At 37.6% G+C, this 21,264-nt stretch overlaps 1 protein-coding gene across 4 annotated transcripts in view; it reads left to right on the top strand.

The window, feature by feature from the left end:
- LOC149799841 (cohesin subunit SA-1-like) overlaps positions 1–21,264 on the top strand; it is a 161,918-nt gene that overhangs the window by 104,475 nt on the left and 36,179 nt on the right. For 3 of the 4 annotated variants that reach the window (XM_089959257.1, XM_089959258.1, XM_089959256.1), the window contains exons 26-29: positions 1,852–1,928; positions 3,552–3,677; positions 7,379–7,551; positions 8,893–9,067. In XM_089959257.1, coding sequence (XP_089815383.1) covers positions 1,852–1,928; positions 3,552–3,677; positions 7,379–7,551; positions 8,893–9,067 — 551 coding nt within the window. Of the gene's footprint in view, positions 1–1,851; positions 1,929–3,551; positions 3,678–7,378; positions 7,552–8,892; positions 9,068–11,826; positions 14,602–21,264 lie in introns of those variants that run through there. The other variant, XM_089959259.1, reaches the window with a different exon arrangement.

Raw genomic sequence — 21,264 nt, 5'->3', positions numbered from 1 at the left:
TTGTTAAATAATAGCAAAGTATATATCAAAATATGATTGAATCTGGATATTGGCTTGTTTGTGTTTGTTCCAGGTCCAGGTTTTCATACTCATGAATGACCCTTGTAAATTATTTGTTCCATATATTAGTTAGCGTGTAATAGAAACTGATGGCAATGGAAAGAAGAAGCGTGCTTGCAAAAAATGGCGCCCTGAGTTGTTGAGAGAGGCCATGACATGAGATGTTTGCATAAAGGTTTAAAAAATGTATGGAAATGGGAATGGCTGGAGCAAAAAGTCTACGGAAATTTAGTTGGTCAGTTCATAAGAAAACTGAACGCTAGAGGACTGGCATTTTGTGACCTCTGCTCTACAGTAATCGTGATTAGAAGAGTTTGGAACAGCACCTGCAAAAGAAGCTGCTTATGGAAAAATTGAAGCTCAGAAGGCATCTGGAAAAAGTGCAGTTAATTTATAAGAAGAAAGATTTCTTGCATGAGAAATCAGACGTAGCTCTCTGTCAGAATATGCGGACTGCATGTCACCAATACAAGCACCAGCTTGGAAGGAAAAAGGCTCTCATTGAGAAGGAAAATAAATGATTGCACATTGAGCCACAAAAGTCAGTCAAAAATGAAGACTAAAGAAATATTTGCCAAAGCCAGAAAAAGAGATCGACTGGCACATCAACAGGTTGTGTCCATTGGAGAAAAAGAACAGTGAACATGTGGGATTATTTGTATATAGTTGATGTACTTGGGTGTTTATTTTAGATTTGTTATGAAAAGAGAGAAGTATAATATATTTGCTGCCAAAAATTGAGAAATTATTGTGACTTTATTACGATATGAACACTGACATGCACATGAAATAACTTAAGCACCAATAGTATTGGAGAAATAATTCATGTGACAGTAAATATTGTGAAATTATTAAAGTCAAGTTGAAAACTTTTGGTAAGTTTGTTAGTTTTTCAAATGATTATTTTGTTATATATTACGATCATAAGTTGCACCAGGAGCAGTTTTTTATGATTGTAAAATGCATTTTTCGCAGAGGCCTTTGGTCCCATTCCCTACCCCCAGATCTGGGGCACTGCCTCTCAAGACCCTATGCGGGAGGACCCCAAATACCCAAATCATGTCTGTATAGCAATATGTAAATTTACAGAAAATGTATTGTGATAAATCTTTGATTATTTTTTTATTAGTTTGCACTGGGGACACAGAACTAAACATTATTGAAAATAGTAAACACCACAACCCAAGCTCACCGTTACAGTTAATTTTTCTATCAGACCTTGCCAAATAAGTAAAAGTATACCAGCTGTTGAGGTAATATTCTCTGCATAATCCCATATTCTTTGTGTCCTTTGCAATGACTGCTTCAAATCTAGTCTGATTACATTGAAAGTAGATGTTAAGGCACCAGCCAGATATAAGTAGGGCTCAGGAATTTTAAAACATCCCTTTTCTGAAAACCGTTCTTCACAGTAACATATGCAGTTATGCCGAATAAAGTTCATATTTATATTCTGTAAATTTACATGAATTTCAACGGTTCTGTTTTCTAAGGAAACATCTAATGACACATCTGTGATTTAATACATGGTCATATATCAGATCCAAATGCTCATTTTCTAAGGCTAAATGTTATTTTAATTCTGTACAGTAATGACCATAAGTAAAACCTTAAAATTTACTTCATTCAGAAAAAAAGCATATTAAAGACAAGTAATTTTTGTTTCAAAAAGTTGGGAACCTTGTTCATTGCTGTTACTCATTACATATCTAATTAAGTGTTTAGTTTGAGTATAAAACTTCAGCACAAATGTTTTACATCTTTATTTTCTGTCACACTTGTTATCACTAGGAATTGGCCAGGAGGTTTTCCTTGTCATTTGGCTTGGACCAGGTCAAAAACAGAGAAGCAGTTGCTGCCATGCATAGGTACGTATTTCCAATTTGGCCATTGCTGTCATTGTGTAGTATAATCAAAAGAGAGAACCATCCTGTCCAATAATAGATTGCAATCAATTAGGTACAAATTTAGTTGATTGGTTTTAGCATTATAATTATTGTGCAGTTCTTACAAAGACCATATGAAATTAGCATGAACTTGCCTTAGTCCAGAAGAGCTTTTGCGATGACCAGTCATCCATTCATTTATACAAGGTTGTTATTGCAACTCTACATAAACTGTTGGGAGGATTACCCACAGTCATCCGAAGATTTTGATGTTCCTACAGATCATGGAACAGGTAATTTTACTAGTTAAATGAAATTGTAATGCAGAATGAATGCAAGTGAAGTAATGAATGTAGTTTCAGAGATGCTAACTTCTTCAATTCTCACCCTGAAATTATGACCACTTTTCTCTGGTTTACTGAGGTTACTGTGTTGCCTTTAAGATGATCATTAAGAAATAAAATTACCCTGAGGTAAGAAAATATGACATTGGCTGTTCTGGTAATATAAACATGTGCTATATGTTTTCCTTCTCACTGCTAGATACTGCATCTAGCAGTAGAAGGAAATCATTTATCACACATACCTTTTACCAGAACCAGTCTGTATATTTCAAGTTATATGGAATGTAGGTGTCTGATTGAACACTCCAGATAAAGAAAAGAACCTATTCTGTACGATCAACAATACTTCGAAGAGTAATTCCAGTAAGTTCTGTGCGAGTTATATAAATTTAGCAAATAAAGGAAAGTATCGTGTATTGGGACACACTCAAACTTTAAAAACCATGTGGGTCTTGTGGAGGAATGTAAAGATATGCCCAAAATGTCAGAATTGATCATGTACAAAACACATAATAACCACAAGAAATAATGTGAGGTCTGGTCTCAAAAGGACCAAGAAAAATTAAACCAGTGACTTGGAAGAGTTGTTGACTAAAATACTTATCACTATATATAGTTGGTCCTAAATGAAAAGAATATTGATGCAATCTCCCAGAATGTGAATAATATAATGAAGACAGTGGTTTGGCATAATTTGTGTTCTTTTGCATTCCAATAAGGAAGTTGATCATCAGTACAGCGACACTGATTTTGAGGTCAATAGTCTTTACTTAGGTTTTTGCTATTCTGACTAGTGAGCATGGTAACACAAACACCTATCAGTGGATTTTTATAAAAACAATCCAGTCTGTATATATGTCTGTAGATTATCAAGAACATTTTCCCCCAAAAATAGTTATTGATTTAGCCAAATGTTGCATGTTTGTGTACCTTAATATAATCTGGGAAACTTCTTTAGATGAAATCTGGTTCACTGCCAAAGGCCATGACAGTTGATTGTGTATCATGTATCATGTAAACATGTTAACTTGAACATTTAAGAACATAAATTTTGATACCATATTTGATATATTGGACTTTCATACAAATATCAGAGATGGATCCAATACTTAGCAGTTAACAAGAATGAAACGAAAGATCTGTTGTGGAGGAGTAGAAATTCTCATTTGGTTCCTAGAGAATCAGTGAATCTTTTTGTCGTTTGTGTTTACATGATTTTGTTAATAGTATTTTATCATGAAGATAATTGTAATGATTTCAGGGAAGGTATTCTGTTCAGTTTATCTAATGCCGAAGCTGACCCTAATGCACCGCCTCCTTGCCTGGCCTTCCTGGAAGTTCTTTGTGAATTTACCAACAAGCTGATGAAGCAGGACAAAAAGACAGTGTATGTACATTTAAAATTTTCTGTTTTATCTTCACTGTAATACAAAGGTCTTTTCTTGCAGATAAATGCCCCTCAGTTTTGGGAATCATTTTGATGCTTCTGACATTTGAAGGTTTGGCATGAATAGATTGAATACAGTGGCTCGTCTCAATCTGCATCATACATTCGCTGTATTTGGGTCCACTTGATGAGGTTAGCAGAGCCGCACAGTAATTGTGTCAGTCCATCTGTCTGCCCATCAGAAGTTTAGTTTCTGCAGGATCGCTTATTGGGAATTGTTGGATTTGAACAAATTTGGTGTGCAGCTTTATATGACGAGACCTTGAAGGAGTTGCTATGCAGCCTTTCTTGTCATTTAGAGATTTAGAGGAGTTATAGCCCTTGTTTGCCTGACTTACCAAATGTTTGTTTTTGAAGTTCAACTTTACTGAGGATTGTTGGTTTTTAATTTTAAAAAATATGTAGTTCTACAATGGCGAGATCTTGAAAGAATTCAGTTTACAGCTTTCAATGATATCATTGTTTGGAATTGTGCTAACTGGTTGTCCATCTGCTAGACTTTGATTTCCATAGCATACCTGTTCTAGGGTTGGATTTCAGCCAGCTTGGCATGTAGCTTTATATTAATGAAATCTTGAATGACTTTAATTTCTAGCATTCTATTAAATTATTTAAAAGTGTAATGATCGACTGTCCTAGTAACCACAAGTTTGCAATGGTTAGCTCAATTTCAACCAAATTTGGTGTGAATCTTGATTTTAATGAGATCCTGAACGAGCTTGATTTCCATCTAAACTTAATTACAACAGTTATGCCCTCTGATTTTTCATCCACCTGACTTTGATCCCTGCCAAATAACTTATTTCAGACTTGTTGGATTTAGTAAAAGTGACATGTATCTTTAAAATTGATGAGACCTTGAGTTAGTTTCCAGCATTTCATGCAGTGTCATTTAGAGGAGTTATGTCCATAAATTTCTGATCTTGCTAGCTTGGGTTTCTGAAGTATAACTTGGGATATTGGATTTTATGCAAATACCATATTGCTTGATTATAATGCTATCCATGGGATCACCAAAGAGAATACCGATTTATAATAAGACTACCTCATACTGAAGACCGTGGCACATAATTTTACTACTACTTAATGAAATGGGCTCCTTGCCCATAGATGCCTTATAACAGGAATGGTGTTATATTGAAGAGTCTTATAGTGAGGATTGCTGTATAACACGCACCAGGATATTGATAAGACCTTGAATAAGTGGGATTTCAAGCATTCAGCTTTGTCACTTAGAGATTGTTGTGGTCCCTGAATGCCCATTGTTCTAACTTTGGTTCCTCAGCATAAGTTTACCTGTTTAATTAAATTCCTGTTGAACAAATCTGTAGTGAGGAAGGCACACTAATAACTCTAGTTCAGATCTTATACCTACATTATTTTTCATGTCTATTTTTGTTTCACCTTTGACGAATGTGCCAAAAGGTGAGACGTAGCAGTCATAATGTCTCTATCCATTGGTCTATCTGGCATCAGTGTTTGGTGAAAGTATTTTTAAACGGACAACATCTCATCAGGAGGTCGAGTCGGATGTGAGAATCATTTTTCTGATCAGAAAAAGAAAATAAGGAGAACATTCAATTTCCATGTGATAAAATACTCCTTGAAAACTTTGGAGCTCCTGGAAACTCTTTTTTTTTTAAAAAAAATATAAAATAAATATCCAACCTGGTTATCCAGACCTGCTAACCCTTATGACTTCACCACAGGTCTTACAAAACTGACCCTAAAAATACAGACTTGTGGGATAAAAGCACAAATTATGGAAATGATATTTTGCAGTAAACTCCAAATACTGGCTTGTCTGTGTTTAATTTTGGATCTAGGTTTCACATTAGATTCAATGGAGTTAGTCGGGTAACCAGACCAGCTTTACAGGAGTACCTCATATGCTGTAAACTGCACATATTTTGTGATGCATAATGTCTGCATGTTGAAGCTATTGCTTAGGTTGGGTGTGTTTGTGAACTTAAGTGTCCATTGGAAGGCATTGAACATTTAATTTGGATGGCATTACCTTTGGGATGATTGATACTGGACTCAAAAGATCATGGTTATGAGGTTTCCAGTTTACTGCAATCAGCTGTGACCTTAGCATTAGTGAATTCATTTGATACGTATTTGTCAGACACAAATAGTTTACAGGCAATGGTCAGCAGAGAAAAGACAAATGTTTCCTGAGGTGTCGCTTTGACCTTATAGCATCAGCATAATACTGTGATGTCATCATGAAATGAGTCAGTATTGAAATACAACTTTAGGCCGAAGATAATATGACTGATATCTTATGTTTCATTCAGTGTGTACATTGTCAGATTTCTCACATATTTGCAGACAAATGGAATGGTTGAAAGGTAGTCACTTGGGTTGTTGAGTCATGTGTTATTATGGCTGCAGCAACATCATGATGGGAGAGATGATGAGTTTACAGATTTTGTCCTTGCAAGTCCTAGTCATAAGTAAATAGATGCAAAATCAATGACTTTTGCAGAGGTGCTACCAGATCATTCTCTTAAGTGATTCCCACAGAACTACTGCAGATTAGTTTCCAGTCATGAAAATTTACTCGTCACACTATACAATTTTATCCAGATGCTCACCTTCAAAATTCTTATCGTGACAAAGGTCAAGCCAGTAGATATATATGTATTTTTTATAACTGTTTATGTAGCTGGTTTATTTGGCTTGACATTAACTGTTGTTAAACTAAGTTTGATTGGTACATTGAGCCCTGTAACAAGCATTCTGTTGTAGTTGGAGCTTTGCATCAGTGAAGTTTTACAAATCTGTGTTTGTTGTACATGCTATTTAGAAGACCCAAGATGGGTGATTCCCATCATGGTTCATCTTTAGATGGATGATTTTGTTAGCAAATACTGACTGATCATGTTAATGAAGGCATTTTATTTTTTAAAGTTAAGAATTATATTAAATTATTGAAGCTGGGAACAAGCATACAAACAGTTTTGAAACTTTTTCCAGCTAACTAAGCTTATAGCTATGAATATGCCCTCAACAGTGAAATGTGGTTCTTAGTACAGAACAATATTTATACACAGATAAGGAACAATTTAAGCTCAGACACAATAGATTATTCTTATACAACTAGTGGCAAGATATGTGAAAGATTTTGATTTCAATAGGGGTCTTACAGAGTGGAGCAGGAAGAGAGAGAGAGAGAGAGAGAGATTGATATTGGAGTGTAGGTAAATATTGAACAATGACTGTTTCCCCTCCTCACCCTCATTTTTGTTCTACTCCCTTATTATTTTAAAAGCGGGGGAAATCCCCCATAAGATAAAATCCTGTGAGCATATCAGCTTTTGCTTACAGGTTAGAGCATCATTCTTTTTTATTTACTTTGTCCTTTCCCTTTTTAAAATGACAATACTCGATCCAAATACTGCCATGCCCACATCCTTAGCAGTGCTTGAATAAGCCTTAAAGTCATTATCATTTATTTGCACTTTATTCTGCTAATAACTTTTACTATTTGTAATCTGATGAGGAATCTTTGATGACAGGTTTTGTTAGGGATGACTACCATATTTACAAATGTAAACATTTTGGATGATGTTGATGGTATTGTTACAGATATATTCAACATGATCATGTTCTTTTGACATTACATAACATTTCAGATTGAATTACTTGGATAAGCAATTAGCAGGCCTGGCATCAACCCTTAGTGACAACTCCCAGTCGCTTATGACATACAGAAACAGTTTGGTACAAGGAGAGCATGAGATACACCCCATTACTCTTAAACAGGCAGCTCAGAGGAGATACGGCAAACGAAAGGCTGAGCAAACCAGTGAGTTTTTCTTTTTGTCACATCACTTTGCAAGCAGTGATAGCATTTTCTACTTAAGTTTTAATGATGGTTGGGTGATCTATTAACACACAGATGGGAAATAGTTCAGCAGAACACATGTGAATATGTAAAATTAGAATTTTTGTATTAATCAGGAATTCAGTGCAATGTTGCACTTGCTGAAGAGTTTAATTGTTTGGTAGGATTTGGGACCATGAGATGAAGTGACATTCGTGGTTCATGTATGAAAAGTTCAATTCCTTTTGACTCCTTGCTCTCAAAGTAATTATCATCAGTATAGTTCTGGTGCAAAGCAGGGTTTGATTTATAATTAACTTATTAGTCTTGACTTGGCTAATGTATATTTCCTTGATTTGAGAATCTGTAAACTTTATCACCCCTCCCCCCAAAAGTTCACAAGTTGATTTGCACCCATATATGGAAAAGAAGTCAGAACGGAAATAAAAAAAAGACCTTGACATATGTATCTTCATTCTGTTGATTTGGGGGTTTGTCTTGTAAAATTGAGAAAGAAACTTGCAAAATAGTCCTGTTTGACTTGTTCTAAACAAGTGATTGCCTGTCCACGATGGTTGGCTAAAGACACATTGAAATGATTGTACGGATGATGAATTATGGTCAAAATTTGTAATTTTTAACTAATCAGGATCACTTTCCATGTGATCTAATTTTCAAGATGGAAGCTTTTGGTGTTACTTTATAAGTTAAAGCATCTAAATAATGTATTGATTAAAACAATTATTTGGTATTCAGCACTCTTTTTATCTTTGTCCAACAGTCAAGTGTTGGTATGTTTAATCATGTGAGACGTGATTCTTCAGTAGTCTAGGAGCTTTTTTTCTGCTTCTATTTCACTGTAGTTTATACAGAAGTTTCACAAAATTACACCCTAAAATTCAGGCAGAAGACGACTTTTGATTTGGGGATTGAAAGGTCAGAAGTCGGTATAAGTGCAACAGAAGAGAAATGGGTTGTGCAGAACAACTTTTGTTCAAGAGTAAGTTCCTTGACCAAGCTTTGGATAATTTGCACTTGGGTAAAAGAAAACAAAAAACTTTTAGCTATTAGATCCTAGAATCCAGAGGTGAAATGTCATGGTCATGATAATTCTAAAAACTAGACAATGGTTTCTGCACAGTAAGTTTAGCTCAAGATTGCATACCTAACTAAAATGTCTTGGTCATTCAGACCTGTGGGTCAATATGCTCCAGTGTCATCAATGCCCTTGTTAGTGCCTAATTCGAGAACTACTGAAGATGTGATGGGTGTATCATATGCAATTCTCATTGCTCTTGTTAAATTATCTCATCTTTTTCTCAGTTCCAAATGAAGATTCATCTAATCTTAGTGACCAGTCTCATTGGTCAGATGTCCAAACCCCTGCCCCTCATCTTGGTATGCCTCAGCATGCATCAACAGCTGTAAAACGGCGACGTATGGATGAAGATAGCAATCCATCAGAAATGGATGGATCTGAACAGGATTACCAAGATTCGTGAGTATATTTGTAAAAATAAATTTTAAAGATTCTTTTTCACAATGTGTAAATGTTACAAGTTCCATTTCAATAGTTCACATCTTGCCCATTGATATAAACACTTCATTATCACCTTGTCACTTGGAAGTGGATATAACATTTTCCGTGTTCTTCTTTCATGTATTGGTTAACCTATGAAGATTGGTTTTGTTTTCCCTCAACGTCTCTGATCCTAATATCACCAGCACTTAGAAAATTGTTATGTGATGCAGTTAAAGAAGAGGAACTCCAGTTATATTAAACATGGTCACTGTGACCTAATTTGCATGCTTTGGTGACTTTAGTATTTTCATTTGTTACATCTTCTGTCTTGGAATGTATTTCACCTACGCTTACGAAAATTGGAATGTAAGCACATCTGAATGGAAGTAACTCAACCATTCCAAAACTAGGCCATTGTAACCTCACTTGTACACATTAATGACTTGTTAGAGCTCTGCATCTATAGTAATAACCTTTTTCATTTGTCTGCCTGTCTGTCCATTCACACTTCATAGCTGCAAATCTTTTGTATCTTCCAGTAAATATCATATCACTTAACACATTAATTAAAAATGTATACACATTTCCTGACATATGGGTCAGTCCATCTCCATGGTAGTAATTGCATAAAAATTGTTTTATTGCCTTCTCAGAACACGATCCATGTTGCATAATGCCACTGATTTTGGACTTTGATTCATAAGAATACTGTAACAAATTTATGCATGCCTTCTTGAGTGGAATTCAGCATGTTTTTTTGTGTGCCAATTTTGAATCCTTTTCCTGCATTCTTAACAGAGTGTTGTGAATCTTTGAAGATAATCATTTGAAATGGATGGTTTCAAGTTTTGAATGAATTTTTCTTTTGGTATTTGTTTGTTTATGTCGTATTTGTTGTTGATGTGATTTTTTTGTGGTTATTTTAAACATTTATTATCGAAATATGGTGTTGCCGAATTCGACAAATTTGCAATGTTTCAGATTCCACCCATAGTTTCTTGTAGATTTTGACTATCATTTGTAAGCTTTAAATAAAAATTTAAAATAGCATATTTGGAACTGGTATTTCTGTTTCAAACCACATATCTAATCACATAGTTTTTGCAATCTAGAAAAGGGCAAAAATAAATGCTTGTTTTGTCAATTTCTATTAAACTTTAAATCACGTGTCAAATTTAGGTTCATGATCATTGTTCCAGAGCAGCTTAAATGAATCAGATTGTTGAGGTGCTATTTTCCTCACGTAAAACTGAGCTGAGATCTTCCAAATATTTAAATGCTAAATTTGATCTTTATGGGTCATTGCATGGTATTGGGGGGAGGGGTCCTTAAAAATGTTTTTTTATATCGAAGTGTTTTGCTATTTAAAAGATGTAAAAGTTTTTGATAAGCAAACTCAGACAATCTTTGCTGCTGAGCTCATTAACGGAATTCTGAATCATTCTCTGCCTCTCTATATCAGTGTCGACATGCATGTCTTCACGATGTACGACTTGATGTTCTCAACAAATTGAATCCCAATTGAGAAAAGTATTTCAAAATGTTCATGCATATTTATGACTAGGCATGTAAACTTTCCTTAAAATCTTGAATTCGGGACATTTGAGTCTTGCTTTTATTCTGAACCAGCCAAAGGAAATCTTTTTAAGACCTTTTCTGCACCATCCTCTTCCCTTAGCACTTGCACATTCATATAATTGTGACTTGACACATTGTTCTTGCACACAAGAAGGGAAAATTAGATTTAGGTCTTTGCCTTGTTCTTTTTTACAGAAGGACCATTGTGAGTTTAATTTAGAGGGAAAAAGTATCAGTTTGCATGTTCATGTACATTCTCATCACTGTTAAAAGTGTTCTTGATAAAAAGACATAACAGCAGATGATTAGGTTCTACCCAGAACTTTTGAAATTCCTCATGCAATCTATGCAAATTGGGCACTGTATTAAGATGCAGGTGCCCTATTTTAATAAACTTTTCCAGCTGACCATCAGTATGCTGGCTCATGCTTGTCATAACCAGGATATTTCAGCAACCTTAAAATCTAATACAGCATCATTTGGTAAATTTCCTATAACATGTAGATATGCCTTTTATAACTTTCGTCTTTTCAGATCTCAATTTTGATGGAGTTATTGATCTTTCCCATCAGTACAGGAGTTCCTTATAACTAGTATCACTCAACATAAACTAAAATAGAACCTTGGATTGGAAAAGTGCAAAAAAAATTGAATTAATCGATATATAGCTGGTATATCCTGTCTGCTTAATGGTAATCCTAATTGATTATGATACTTGGCATTAGTGCTAACAGTCTATGATGTGATCAAATTTAGAGGATTCCCAGCCCACTCTTACTGCACTATCAGAAAGGATAACATTATACAGTATAAGGCATCACTTAGAAATTGCACAGATAGTGAAGTAAATAAAGTATGACATGCTGGTTTATTTTAGTTTAGCCCATGGAAGTGAAAACAAGAAATATGTCTTCAGGCTGCATATGTGCATAGAAATTGTTAAAGAATATAAGTGTGAAGTTTCTTGGTGGTGCATTTTATTTAAGTGATTCTGATTGTTCTAGGAATCCTCTAAGATTTTTTCATGTCCTTGACTGACCAGTATGCTGAACAAATCCCTTGGACCCCCAAAAGTAGTATGTTATCACTTGTGTCCTTGTATATGATAAAGGCAGTGAACAATTTTAAAACCTTGCTCTTACTTCTATTTCTTGTAGAGTCTGGTGAATTTCAGATAGTATCCAACAGAAGACACTGTGACAGACAACTCTATGAAAGGAGAAATAAATCTCCTTTTTCACAACATTTGTAGCAAGTCAACGCCACCAAAGCATGAAAACTAGAGAAATTTGAGAAAATAATTTTGCAACATTTAGTAAAGTCCTGTGTGGCTTTTATCAAGAATATTGTCTTTTATGAAATTACATAAATTGTACACTTGTTCTCCTCATCAAAGATTTATTGAAAGCGCAAGTCATTTATAGTTTTAAAATGTTGGTGTCATATTTGATTTTTTTGTGTTCATAATCATTTGTTGTTACGCATGTCAGCAGTTTTGCATGTCAGCATTTTTCATTTTGTTCACCCTGACTACGATATATACTTGTAAGAACGATCCAATTGCAAACAGCACAGATCTGTATCTGTTGCATAATGTGCAGGCAGATCAAGGTCTTTGCATTTTCTTAGGACTGATCAGTAGAATAAACTGAATAAATCCTGATCTTCTGGCAGATTATGTCATGGCAGATCAGGGTCTGTATTGTTGGCAGTTGGACCCAAATTAAAGCAAGTAAATATGGTACTTTGTCTTATTTTCAAGATACATTTGTTTAAACATTGAGACTGAAATGTTTAAAATTAAATTTATTCAAAATCTTAAAATCCTATACTGATGTATATATTTACTTTTCAATTTTTTCAAGATGAAATTTCATTAACGATTTTTTTGCCACATAACTCATACTAACGATTTTTTTAATGGAAAAGTTTTCCAATCAAAAGTTGTTCATTTTGTATCTTCTGTCATAAAGTATAAAATGTTGTTCAATTTCAGATTGTGCATAAAATGACATAAGGGTTAAAATTTTTTCCCGAAACCAAGATAGTGAATTGTTTTCTTCACTTTTGAATTAAATTTATACAATGCAATATTTTTATAGGCGTATTAAACTCTGTCACTGCCATTACATTGATCATCAAGAAACTGCCAAGATTTAGTTCTGGCTAAAGGGCCAAGTGAGCTTATGATATTTTACCCTGTGTCCATTGTGCATTGTCTGTCATTTGCAAACAGTTTATATTTTACAATTCTTCAAAAAAACTAATGGATTAATTCAACCAGAGTTAGCAGAAAATTTCAAGTTTGTACAAAATTGCGCCATTCTGCCATTAAATATGGCTGTTGCCATTACCCCAAAAAACCCAAACAATTTAAAAACTTAAAATGACATCTTCAGAAAAGAAAGCCTTGAGAGAATTTCACTAAATTTGACAGGAAGCATCCTGGCATAGAGAACTGTCAGTTTTAAATAGAAGTTAACAATCTGCCAGCAGAATATGACCATTCTTACTAAAATTAGGAAAAATTGGAACAACCTCTAATTTCTCTCACAGAATTTGGTGAAATTTGACAGCATTCTGATGTAAGTGGATGCCTGTCTGCCTCATTTATTTTCCATCCACTGTTATTAAAAATAGAGAAGTCTTTAAGCATCTTCATTTCAGAAGATTCTCAGCAGAATCACTAACTTTCACAGCATCTTGGCATAGCAATAATTGAAATTAGTACAAATTGATGGTACTCTGCTGTCAATATGACTTGTGTTACTAAAAATAGAAAACCCCATCTTCTTTCTTAAACTTTTCAAGAGAATTTATCAAATTTGACTTGGATCATCTTGGCATGAAATTCAGGTTGTTATGAACATTGTCGGTCTGTCATTAGATGACTTCTCAAAAATAATTTGACCAAATTTGATAGAAAGCATTCAGGCGTGAATGCCAGATGTATTCATACAAATGATGCCAGTTTGCCATCAAATATGGCAGCTGGTTACTAAAATGGAAAACAAGTAAATGCTTTGTAGAATTTGATCAAATTTGACAAACAACGTCATGGCATGAAGGACTTTAAGCTTTTACAAATGATTCCTATGATCTGCATCAAATGTGGCTGCTGTTGCTAAAATTTAAACACCTATGTTGACTTCTCGGGTTTTTAACAGAGTTTGACCTGATCTGACAGAAAATAGACTAGCTTAATGGTTTTTAGGACATAAAGAAATGATGCTGATCAGCGAGATATGGTCACAGTTTACATAACAATTAAATTTTTTTTAAACAACTGTATAAAAAAACCCAACAGTAAACAGAATTTGAACAGCCACCAACTTTAAAAATAGGTGTCTGGGCATGGAGACCTTTCAGTATAGAATGTATGTTGAAGTGCCATAAAATATATACATAAGGATACAGAAACCTTAATTCAGATAGTTTCATGACACTTGCAATCAACATCATTGGAAGAAATGTGTGCATAGAGCATAGTATTGATCCAGATTTCCTGATTTCGTGCATTTGGCGTTAGGCATGTTTGAGCTGGGTGAGTGAGTTTTTAAAGAATGCCTTTTACACATAGTTATATGGTAACATTGTATTATATCATAAATATTTTTGCTTTAATTTAATATTTTCATGGAAACTTAAATACGTGACTCGTAACATGTACACAGTGGTATCAGCTATTTGATAGCTTCATTCAATTAATCAGATATAGTAGGTCTTCATTACAAGGGATCTGTTTTTCCCAACCATTGTACAAATACATATGTAATATGAATCATTATAAGGTATTTCCTTGTTCTCACATTACAGTACATATTGTACCAGCATATCATATATTGTGATAGTGTCATTCATTCTTTCATTGTAAATACATACATCTCAACAAATAGCTATCTTGAAATAAAAGTTCTGTATTTGAAATAAAATTCTTTTCTTTTATTCTTTTATTTAATTGTTTGCATGAATATTTTTAGTTCTTGCATGATGAATTGATGTCTGTACATTTTTATTTTGACTTCACAAATCCTTCATTGATAAAAGAAATACTCGTCTGGTTTACTGTTAAATTTATTTATTGATGAAAGTTACATCAGGAAACTTGTCCTGTCATACAAACAGCCTGTTTCTGAAAAAGAACATTGTTTCCTGTTTCCCAGACAGGTTGTTCCAAGCAATGACACTTGAAACACCAAGAATCTCTAACTGAATGCACACTGTCTTTTTTTCTTTGTTTTTGAATCAGGTACAGGTCACATGTCACTTTATGAATTAGTTGGGCATGATGAACTCCAAAACTCGACAGTGAAGTCTGAAATGTGATTTTGCTAATAAAGGTACTGCAGTTTTGAGAGAGTGTACTGAAGCTGTAAGAATTCTGGGAAAATTCAACTTGGTAGCCGTTGTTGGTTACTCGATTACCCAGTCAGTGGGAAATTACATTGCATGCGAACCTGAACTGCTTTGTTTTAAGTTCTTACATGCCACCCCCACCTCTGAAATGGTATAGGTGTAATTATTACTAATATAAGTGTCAACAATACATAATCTGAGCATAAAAGAGTATTCCCTGTAATACATATATTACGTGCCATAATTACTGTAAACCACATGAAAAATTTACATTTAATTTTGCTAATTACCTGGATTTGCATTTAATTCTTGTCACAGTTGGCTACATCCATGTGGGTTAGTGCAAGAATACAGAAACAAAATAAATGATAGATTATTTTGACATACATTCACTTTAACTAGTCAAGTTTTACTTTTGCTGAATGATCATAAAGGCAAGTCCACTAATTCTGAATGCTGTATTACATCAGTGTTGAATTTATCTTTCAGAATTTGTAAAATGCTTTTGATTTGTCCTTTTCTTGATGCAGCAAGTTCTTCACTTTTACCAAGATCCCTCTTTAATAACATTTTTGTCATATACATGTGTCACATAGGTTCAATTAAAATTTGGCACAGCTTTTTCAGTATAGTCAGGTCTGCTACTTAAGTGTATTTCAAACTAATGAATCTGTGACATGGTTTTAATTTCAAGAAACCCATCTGTTTCTCCTTCAAATATGTTCCCCGATCACATTAACGTTAGGGATATAAGCCTGCCACCTCTCGAATCCAGCCCTACTAAAAGACGAAAATTCGTCTTTTCGGTCTATCTCATATAGACCAAAGGGCAATAACTCTTGCCCCTTACCTCCCCTTGCCACCGCCAGGTGTCACCAGTTTTTAAGCTTCGCTTGTACTGATAACACATACATTATACCTCCAAACAATCCAAGCCATCTTAGCGTTAAATTGGACCGTCCGAAGTTAAATTTGGATTTATTGTGTTGGACAATCATTCTTCTACAGGTTGTATACATTATTTTTAAAAAAATTTTCAAACTTGAGTGACTTTGTCACCCTTACGGATTTCGTTTACTGAAGACCATGTTACACATGCTATCGTGGAACTCATGTTGTCAATTAAGAGTTAACGCGACACTGACTAATTTCGCTTACTCCGTTAGTAACGGTTGTGGTATTAGCGAATTTAATAACATGCTGAATTGTTAATTTGTGCTTTGTTTTCTTTTCTTGTGTCGTTTCAGTAGAAATGTCACCAAATGCATGAAATGCAAAAAGTTCAAAGCAAAAGAAGACAACCATGACTCTTGTATTGTATGTACTAAGTGTACATCATCTTTACCATGTAGCGTGTGTAATACTTGGACTGAGCAAACATGGGCTGATGTAGTCCAGAAGGCAGATGAAGGGAGGTTTAGATGGAATAAGTCGAAGAAAGATAGCATTGATGTCCTCGGTATACATCCGAAGACAGCCTCCATTGTGAGCCTTGTGGGGGACGTTGGGGTCCCCCCCTCCACCTAAAGTTCATCGTTTGCAACCGTCAGCCACAGTAACATAGCGGCAATGGAGGAAAATAATGTTGACAGGGTACAACAGTCCAACTTTGAACAGATGTGTCGTTTGGTCCAGGAAACGACGACGCAGCTATTGACATCAGGCCAGATATTACCCTTATTTCCCTTGCTCGCTTACACAGCTTTTTCTGACTCTTTGGGGGAATGTTCCCCCAATTTTAGGCTGGCCACTGGGCGTAAGTCCCCCCACATGTCCGAGCATGGCCTTCGGGCCTGTAAGTCAGGGCGCATGGGGTTTTGACTGGATCCATCGGATCCATTTCTTTATACAACCTCTACGTCACCGGCCATCCGGCTGTCCCAGCATGGGGACCCTATTGCTAAAATGGTCCGAACAAACATGACTTACGGGGATTTTAGTGATAAATCCGTCCGTCAAGCTGTACCGCCGGCAATATACCAATACTATGGCGGAGATTTTAGTGAGAAATCTGTCCGTCCAGCCAGGCCATTGGAACAGCCGGTACCAGTGATAGCAGGACCGTCGCGAACATTCAGACCGACCACAAGCCGGACAAACCAGCCGGCAGGGCCGTCCGTCCATATGTTTACGGCTTATCCACAAGGGAGAGTTAGTGACAGTGTTAAGGATGACGGAATTGCGTCATCTATGCTACCTGGTATGCTCTATCCAGAAATGCAAGCTATTACAGAACACAACTCGGCACACAGTGAGGGTGACGAAACTCCTGCAAATCAGCCGTACACAGATCCAACCATGGAACGGACTGAGTTTGGCTTCAAGGCGGCAGTGGAAGAAATTTATAGGGTGTTGGCAACTTAGAATGCCCTCCACCTCCTACTGCCACTCAAGACTACAAAGTTAAGACGTCTGTAGATCTTGACGGGGAGGAAGAGATGCCGTCCTTCCAGCTCCTTCAACAGTTGGCAAAAATTAAGGAGATCAATGATCGTCTATCAGGACGAATAGGTGATCCAGGGAATGCTAAGGCGTTCTTTTCAGAAAGCCAAGTACCAGCGACGTTCTCGTGTCGCTGGTACAAAACTTGTTCAGACGCCTTCAGTACGGATCTTCCGGCCCTGGACAAAAATATGGCAGCAGTTCACATGTCCGCTCCACTGTTTTACAAAGTGGATAAAAATGTGTTCCATGCCATGTCAAAGCTAGTCCGGAACTTAGTCGCTACGTCTTCAATGTTAGACTTGGCATCATTAGCCATTTTTCCGACTCGCAGAAAAATCTGACAATGACCACGCTTGGGAAGCGACAGCCCAGATTGCTAGAGTTATTAACAGGACAGCTCACCATTCCATGGCTAATGCGTTGACTGCTTCTGCCAACTTAGACCTGATACGACGTGACGCATCTCTGCGGTCCACGTCGCTCAAGCCCCATCATACTCTGGCTTTACGGATGACTCCGTTTGGGTCACCTTTACTCTTTGGATGAAAAATTGAAGAAGTTCGGAAGCAGGCAGCTCAGGAACTGCCCCTCCAACTTGCTGCCCAACCCTCGCAGGTGTTTAAAAAAAATCAGCCCCTGCCACAGCGGAGGGGTGATTGGCGGACCAGGGACAAGGGATCCTTACAATCAAATGTGCAGTATAGATCCCAACACAATGCCAGGAGACAACAGTCTAATCAAGCTAGGAGGCAACCATACAGAGGCGGTAAGAAACAAAGTTTCTCTGTCTTCAAGCCTCCTAACTCTAAAAATTGACATACCCTCTCCACCACCCGCGGACAGCCTACCTGTGGGCGGCCGCCTCCTGCAATTTCAGGACCACCGGACCACCTTTTTTCCTCGGTGATCCAGGTCATTTCGGAGGGACTTCGGATTTCATTTATCCAACCCCCTCCCCTGTCCTCCTCTCCCCTCTTCACGGATGTACCGTCCGATGGGAGAAGGATACCTTTCTACAACAGGAGGTAAGGTCGCTCATAGAAAAACGGGCGGTGGAGATTGTGAAAAAAAAAGAAAAAAAAAACGCAATCGCCGGGGTTTCATTCCAGGCTGTTTCTTATCCAGAAGACAAAAGGCAAGTTGAGGCCGATCATCGACCTGAGTCGCCTCAACCAGTACATTTTACCACCGAAATTAAAGATGGAAACGGCGAGATCAATCCTCAACATCATTCTTGGGCTTTTACCAAGGTTATGGATTGCGTCATCACCCTGTTCCGCTCGACTTCATCTACAGGATGGCAGTGTACTTGGATGACATCCTCCAGAAACATATGGTAAGTTCTATTCTGCTCAAAGGCAGAAACGATCTTTTAGCACTTTTAGATCATCTAGGCTTTCTCGTGAACTGGGAAAAGTCTGATCTCCGTCCATCCCAGTGTTTTGTCCATCTGGGTATAGAGTTTCTCACCGATCTGAATCTGGTATGGCTTCCTCGCGCTCGCGTAATCCAGATCGTCGAACTCATCGAGTCTGTTTCCAACAGGACGTGGATTTCAGCGAGAGAATTCTTGCAACTCCTCGGATTATTCAATGTGGCAGCGGACTTGATCCCACTTGGCCGTCTTTTTATGCGTCCCTTACAAATGACGTTACTGGCACAATGGCGCCCCTTTTCAAGTCTCCTCAATCAAACAGTAATGATCACGCCTGAGATACGATTGTTCCTGCATCAGTGGTACAACCCTGGTTGGCTGTCCACGGGGATTCCTCTGGAGATGCCCCAAGTGGAAATAATGGTATGTACCGACGCCAGTACCTACGGTTGGGGTGCCCACCTGTTGCCGGACTTCGCTACAATCAGCGGCACGTGGGAGCCTCCACATCAACCTTTTAGAAAAGAGGGCTGTCATCAATGCCTTTCATTTCTGGAAGGATCAACTCTCAGGAAAAACTGTCCTCATTATGTCAGACAACTCTGTGGTGGTGACTTACCTCCTCAAACAAGGGGGCACCAAATCACCAGACCTGTGCATTCTGATCTGGCAGTTTCTATGTTGGTGCGACAACCTCCACATCGACATACAAATCAGACACATTCCCGGCAGACTCAATGTCTTGGCCGACACTCTATCAAGGAAAGGTCAAGTCATTCACACGGAATGGTCACTCCATCAATCAGTCTTTCTTTGGATTTGCACACTTTGGGGGCGTCCGATGATCGATCTTTTTGTGACAAGGTGGAATCGCAAGTTGCCCACCTTCGTCTCTCTGGTTCCAGACCCAGAGGCTTGGGCCGTGGATGCTCTGTCAATCAGCTGGGAGGGGTTGTGGGCATTCGCCTACCCTCCCACAGCTTTGGTACCGAAAATAATCCAGAGGTTAAGGGGTCAGAACTGTCGGATGATTCTGATTGCCCCTCTCAGGTTGAACAAGTCCTGGGTCACTGATCTACTCGATCTAGCGATAGATCTACCCAGGAAGATTCCAACCAGCCGAAATCTTCTCAAACAACCACGGTCACAGGTGTTCCACCCCTGCCCGGACCGTCGTCTTCTTCACGCTTAAGGCTCTTGTCCGGGCAGCCTTGCGAGACAAACAATTTAAACCTTCGATTGTGGAGAGAATCTCAAGAGCAAGAAGGCCCTCCACTCTGAAGGCTTACGAGGGAAAGTGGCATGTTTTCAGGGACTGGTGCCATATCAATAACATCGTCCCTTTGAGTGTCTCAATCCCTCAACTGGCCAACTTTTTTCTCTGGCTTTTCAAGGAGAAACAGTTGGCCCCAATTACTATCAAAGGCTACCGCTCCATGATATCAGACACATTCCGCCATCATGGTAGATGTGATATTGGGCATAACAATGATCTGTTAGGTCTTTTAGCCAATTTTGATTTCAATCGACCAAAATCTCTCACCCTGTTTCCAAAGTGGAATCTGTCCTGGGTTTTAACATGGCTCAATTCAGACAAATTTGAACCTTTAGCCGACACTTCGTTAAAGCTACTATCATACAAAACATGTTTCTTGATAGCCTTAGTTTCAGCATGCAGGGTGAGCGAGTTACATGCCCTTTCCAGTGACCCGAACTTTCTTCAGTTCAGATCAGATGGTTTGATGGTCCTCCTGACACAACCAGGCTTTGTAGCCAAAAATAGGTTACCATCCATTGGCAATCAAAGAATCATCATTTGCTCGCTCTCTTCCATAGATAATCAAGAGCAGCAGCCATGCAAGATCCTGTTCGTGTACTCAAGCACTATTTAAAATGCACAGAGGCGTGTTGGGACACAGGTAAGCGCCTCTTTCTTCCGGTCAAAGCTGGTAAACGGGATATCACCCCTCAAGCCCTTGCTTCATGGCTGAAGTGGGTTATGTGGGTTATACGCTCAGCGTACTCTGAGGTCTCACAAGATCAGAGTCGCCTCATGAAGATTACGGCTCATGAGATTAGAGCAGTCTTGGTGAGCCTGGCATTCGAATGCAATGTTTCGATCCGAGATGTAATAGAAGCTGTTGGCTGGCATGCAGAGTCAACCTTCTCCAGTTTTTATCTCAGAGATTTGGCTTCACAGAAGCAAACCTTGAATCTGGTAGGTCCGGTGTCAGCAGCCCAGATGACCACCAGACCCATTGAAAACAATCAGCACAGCCTATCAGCTTTGCTGGATTCGCCAGTGAAATTTTGTAGGTAAGAAGATTTCAATAACTATCTTCTTAACCGTATATAGGGGTCACATATAACGGGACCCTAGGCTGTGTTGCTGATGAAATTAGGAGAACGGGTTATCGTT

The sequence above is a fragment of the Sinohyriopsis cumingii genome, chromosome 5, assembly GCF_028554795.1.
Source record: "Sinohyriopsis cumingii isolate HCF-2022 chromosome 5, ASM2855479v2, whole genome shotgun sequence".
Taxonomy (NCBI): domain Eukaryota; kingdom Metazoa; phylum Mollusca; class Bivalvia; order Unionida; family Unionidae; genus Sinohyriopsis; species Sinohyriopsis cumingii.
This window is presented reverse-complemented; position numbering and strand designations above follow the sequence as displayed.